This window comes from Piliocolobus tephrosceles, chromosome 12, assembly GCF_002776525.5.
Source record: "Piliocolobus tephrosceles isolate RC106 chromosome 12, ASM277652v3, whole genome shotgun sequence".
NCBI classification, from domain to species: Eukaryota; Metazoa; Chordata; class Mammalia; order Primates; family Cercopithecidae; genus Piliocolobus; species Piliocolobus tephrosceles.
In genome coordinates, this window is record NC_045445.1 from 86831148 (window position 1) to 86837050 (window position 5903).

At 38.0% G+C, this 5903-nt stretch overlaps 1 protein-coding gene across 13 annotated transcripts in view; it reads right to left on the reverse strand.

Annotated features, from left to right (window-relative positions):
• Positions 1–2885: 2885 nt before the first annotated feature.
• HEPH (hephaestin) overlaps positions 2886–5903 on the reverse strand; it is a 100558-nt gene continuing 97540 nt past the window's right edge. For 9 of the 13 annotated variants that reach the window (XM_023198430.2, XM_031936637.1, XM_031936642.1 and 6 more), the window contains one exon: positions 2889–3832. In XM_023198430.2, the coding sequence (XP_023054198.1) occupies positions 3600–3832 (233 nt within the window). In that variant the 3' untranslated portion in view covers positions 2889–3599. Of the gene's footprint in view, positions 3833–5903 lie in introns of all 13 variants that reach the window. The other 4 variants (XM_031936639.1, XM_031936641.1, XM_023198428.2 and 1 more) reach the window with 2 other exon arrangements.

The window sequence follows — 5903 nt, forward strand, 5'->3', positions numbered from 1 at the left end:
CCCCTGGCTCTTTGTCGCCCCCAGGTGAGCCATTGTTCTGTCTTGCTTTTCTTCATTCTCCATGGATCAAGTTGTTTCCTTGATTAGTCCCAATGTGAGTACCTGGATATTTCAGTTTAAAGTACTGTATTTCCTCGCCCCTTCCATTCCTCTCCATGAGAGATAGAGCCATACACACTAGCTGCTTCTAGTCAGCCATGTTGGCCACTCTCTAACTTTTAGGCTTTTTTTTTTTTTCTTTTTCGTAACTTCCAAACTGTTCTCTACAGTGGTTGTACTAATTTACATTCCTACCAACAGTTTATGAGCGTTACCTTTTCTCCACATCCTTGTCAGCATGTTATTGCTTATCTTTTGGATATAAGACATTTTATCTGGGGTGAGAGGATATCTCATTGTAGTTTTGATTTGCATTTCTCTGATGACCGATGATGTTGAGTACCTTTTCACATGACTGTTTGCCATTTATGTGTCTTCTTTTGAGGCATGTCTATTCAAATATTTTGCCAATTTTTGATTGGATTACTAGATTTTTTCCTGGAGACTTGTTTGAGCTCCTTATATATTCTGGTTATTAATCCCTTGTCAGATGGATAGTTTCCAAATATTTTCTCCCATTCTGTTTGGTGTCTCTTCACTTCGTTGATTGTTTCCTTTGCTTTGAAGAAGTTTTTTAACTTGATGTGGTCCCATTTGTCCATTTTGGCTTTGGTTGCCTGTGCTTGTAGGGCATTCCTTGAGGTATTTCTGCCCAGACCAATGTCCTGGAGATGTTGCCTAATTTTTTCTTGTACCAGTTTCACCATTTGGGGTCTTAAATTTAAGTCTTTAATCCATTTTTATTTGATTTTTATATATGGCAAGTGATAGTGGAACCAGTTTCATTCTTCCCCATAGGGATATCCAGTTTTCCCAGCACCATTTATTGAAGAGACTTTCTTTTTCCCAGTGTATGTTCTTGGCACCTTTGTTGAAAATGAGTTCACCACAGGTGTGTGGATTTGTTTCTGAATTCTCTATTCTTTTCCAGTGGTCTATGTGACAGCTTTTATTCCAGTACTATGCTGTTTTTGTTACTATAACTCTGTAGTATAATTTGAAATTAGGTAATGTAATTCCCCCAGTTTTCTTTTTCCTCAGGATAGCTGTGGGTATTCTGTGTCTTTTGTGGTTCTTTATTAATTTTAGGTTTTTTTTTTCTATTTCTGTGAGGAATATCATTGGTATTTTGATAGGGATTTTATTGAATCTGTAGATTGCTTTGGGTCAGTTGGTTGTGTTTTAAACTTAGGTGGTAGCAATGGAGATGGAAACAAATGAATAGCAATGGAGATAGAAACAAATGAATAAGATAAATATATTTTGGAGATAAAACCAAGACTCACTGATGTGTTACACTGATAATTTCCAGCTTGAGCAACTGAATAGATGGCAATGTCACTTGACTATCAAAAATAGCTACTTGCATCCCTACTTGGAGCAAACTTACAACAGAAATACATTTCTTTCTTAAATACATGGGCTCTGAGTTTCTATTCCTTGACCTGGAGTAAGATTACAAAATAAGAAGAAATGCACTCCATCTCATCTACCACTCCTAGTCTCTTAGATTTACAACTGAGACCAAGCTAAGAACCTCCCAGTTGCATGTAAATTATAACCATTAATTGACTGGAATTCCTAGCATGTACTTGGTCTTCATTAACATCCATGTTAACTGCAGGCCAAAAGAGTTCTGCTGCTGTTAAATGTGTTGATTCTGCAATGGCTTAAATACTAACCCTTGGTTAACTAGCCATCTAAATCCCCCTTCCACCCACATTGTATTTCTGAGATTCTCAGTAAAGCTCTCTAGGAACCCATTGACCATGGAAAAATAAGAGGAATAATACCCTCTGGATTGTGTTTTCCCCTCCAAACTTTAACATTATATTTTAACTGAACACCAGCTCTGTGGGTTTCTACGTTTTATCTGCAAGAGGTTGCTATCTAGACAGACAGATTGCTGGACAGACAGAAAAGTTGGAATCAATATGGGTAAGGTGGATGGAGATTAGTGGATGTTTTCATGATATAGGAGGATGAAATAGGTATTTGGAGTCAAACAGATGAATATTTGAATCCCTGTTCAACTTCTAGCTGAGGGGTCTTGGATGAAGTTACTTAACATCCATAAGTTTTATTCATTCAAATGTATAAGTGTATAACATTACTCAAATGTAAAATGTCTTGCTCTGAGGTAATCCCAATGCAATCAGGAATTAAAATGCTTTTTAAAGTGTAAAACAGTGCATAATTGAATCACCATCTTTACTCTCCTTGATACCTCTTCTATTCTCCACTTGCCATGTGGTACAGTATTATGGATACTGCAGTGGGGTGGGCCACCTTACCCAATCTAAAATTTATCATTTATCTGTGCTCTCTAATCAATATTTTACAGAGGCTCAAATTTGCATGTAACAAAGGAATATTGCTGTAAAATACCAGAAAGAATGACTCCATCCTATAAGGAAGTCCCCAAAGTTGCAACTAGACCTTTCACACCACCACTGCCAAAAAGGCTCCACAAGATATGGTCCTACTTCTCCTGTCCCACTGGACAGGTTTGAGTCTCGTCTCAGATTTCTATTTCCCTCTGACAAATTTTCTTGGCATGCAGAAAGTTTTTGTCATTTAAGCGATAGCTCCTTTTCTAGGGTGGTACCCAACACTCTTTGATGCTTCCTCTGGAACAGTTTCCTCATTTCTAAAACAAAAACTTGTAGGTTCTACAAAGGCTAGACAAATGCATACTATACTCACTCACCCCCTAAGTGTTTTCTGTTTCAATCACAGTGACAGAAGTCACAGAGACCATCAAAAATCACCAAATTCAGTCTTTAAGGGTTCTAACAAGTACTTTAATGGATAAGGTTTGCTGTCTAAAACTTGAAGAGGTAACTCAACATTCCTTTCAGTGCCACTGTTCAGGAACCTGGAGGACTGTCTTTCTTGAGGAGCTTCTGGCTCCAGAGGTTGTACGTGCTCACAGCAGCAACAACCCATTCACCACTTCTCCAAAGTAGTTCACTGCCAAGAAGAATCAAAATTCAATTTGGATTCCCAGTTCTCAGACTACCTTCAATTTCCCATTAAGCCTAAATTCTTAGCCTTTAGTTTAAATGTGGGTTATCTTAACAGCTCACTTGGCCTCAGTTCAAAGTGAACTTTCCTGAGTCCTTGAAAGAAGTAGAAATCTAATCAATGAGTTTTTCTCTTGGTATCCACTTTGTGAGAAGGATACATTTCTAGAAATTTCAAGACCTTCCAAGTGTCAGAAGGCAATATAATGTAGCTGTTGAAATTTGTGATGTAGGATACTAAGGTATTCCCTTAGCCCCAGGTGCCCAAGTAGAGCAAAGAAACTAAAGAAAAAGTGAAATCCTATTATTTCCATGTAAAATAAATAAAGAAAGAAATATCCAGATAAGCTTAATTCCTCCCCCCCCCCCCCCCACCACCCATGCCCCTTTGACACTGGGGTTAGTGATTAGTCCATGGCCTTCTGGGAGTGCATTACAGATGTGCTTCCTGAGGATATCCCCAGGCTCCAGATGTTACTGCTTGAAAGACAGAAGCTTGAAGCTGTCATCCAGGATGGACCTCCTATTGCGTCGTAGCTTTCTCTGTCGATGTTGGTACAAAACCATACCACCAAGAGCCAGAGCAACAAGCAGGAGGGTGACACCAATGGCAACCAAAACAGAGGCCAGCATCTCAACATTCTTTATGGGGATCTGCATGCCCAGCATCTTCACATTGCCTTCTTCAGTGTCTCTGGGGGTCACTGCTGAAATGGAGAAAGAAAAAAATGGGCATCCTGAGATAGGGAGTACTCTAAAAGGTAACTTTCTATAGTCATCACCTGACAAAACAAGTCAATCCAAATAGGACAGGAGACCTGTCCTTATCCTTCACAAAACCAGCTGATGAAAACAGATTTAGAGGTTAAAGTAAAGAATCAAGGAAACATTATGTTACAGCTATAAGGGTCCTTGAGAATCCCTGAGGCCCCAGTCCACCCATGGAAAGAGCTAAGACTCAGATTGGGAAGACCTTTGATACATTTTCTCAAATATATAAAGGACTGTGATATAAAAAAGGATGAATTTGACTTGTTCTGTACGGTTTCAGAGGGTAGAATTGGAAGCAATAAGGGAAACTTCAGAAAGAAGTTTGACTCAATCATCCAGCTTATCAATAGCAATTTTGACCATTAAACTATGACAAGAACCTGCTACTAGGCTGTCCAGTCTTACCTCTTTGGGTCATATTAACACTGATATCACATAGACCTTTCCAAGTGAAATATCTGATTGTTAGTTCTTGGCATACAAATTTTTGATTATTCCCAATTAGCCTACAGAGAAAAGCTCAGACTTTTAAATCAGACATTCCAACTGTCACTATCAGGCTCTAATCTATCCTTCTAGTCCTATCTACTACTTTGCAGCCATAGCAACTCATTCTTTCGTCCTCATAAACAGTGATCCCCTTTCAGGCTTCTAAGACTTTGCTTATGCTAATCCTTTTGTCTGAACACACTTTACTCCTTCTTATCTTTCTAGCCCTACCTTAAATGTTACATGTCTCTGCAATGTTTTCTTTGACTTCATTAGAAAATTAATTGTTCTTTCCTTTATGTTTTCCAAGTGCCTGTACCTTGTACTACCATAATTTACTTATTGTGTGACCTTGGACCAAGTGACCCAATCCCTCACTTCCCATCTAAACCTCAGTTCCCTCTTTTATAAAATTAGAATAATAACCATACCTAACACAGAGGCATATTGTAAAATTTAAGTGAATTAATACTTATAAAATATCTAGTACAGCACCTAGCAGACAGGAAGTGCCCAATAAATGTTAACTGTTATTATTGTTTGCCCTTTTTGTACAGCACACAGCATCCAGCATTGCAATTATTATTTCTCTGCCTCATTCCATTTTTAGACGCTGAAAAATAGCGACTATGTCTTACTTGTTTTGATATCCCTGGTACCTGACACTTCTTTGACGATTGTATAACTGGATGAATTAATGTTATAACACAACTGAGAGAAGACAGAATATAATGAGTTCAAATAGAAGCTAAAAACTTCCTGGTTCTGAGTTTACATTCTACCACATACTCCTTTTGTGACATTGAACAAATCACTTTCAATTTCTCAGCTTCTCATGTAGAAAATTATTGGGTTTTATTAGAACAACAGTTTCAAAGGCTTTTTTCCCCATTGTGAAAACTTTTTAACAAATGATAGCTTATGAGTAATGTATATATGTACACAAAATATGTATGTATATATACAAATATACACACAAAGTATGCATGAATGCAAATATATGTAAAATATTTAAATATATATAAAATAATTGAGTTGCTCAGGTTGAAAGAGATATGGCCTGAAGGCCCACCCACACAATCACACCTTACCTCTCCCCAACCCCTCCAGGACATATCCTGGTCCCCTGGTTAACAGTCCATGTGATACTTAGGCAGATCATTAAGACTTCTCCAAAACAGCTGTAAAACCTCAGACTAAACTACTAATTATCTCTAATGTTCCTTTTAGCTCTCGTAACTTTCTGGATCTTTCCTAGTCCGGAGACAAATGAGATGGAGAATAACAACACTATTTGGACCCGGGCTGTGCAGAAAAATAATCTCTATAGTATTCAAGGTCAGAAATGGCTGGTTACAAAAGTTTAACTCCTTGGTATTCCATAGATGAAATGGAAAGAGGCAAGAATAAAAATAGCTGTTGAAGAACATGTGGTGTTTCATCTAGTCTCACACTGTCCCTTGGGGAAATTCATATTTGTGCTACAACTTTGCCATGTCCAACCCAGCAGCACCTAGA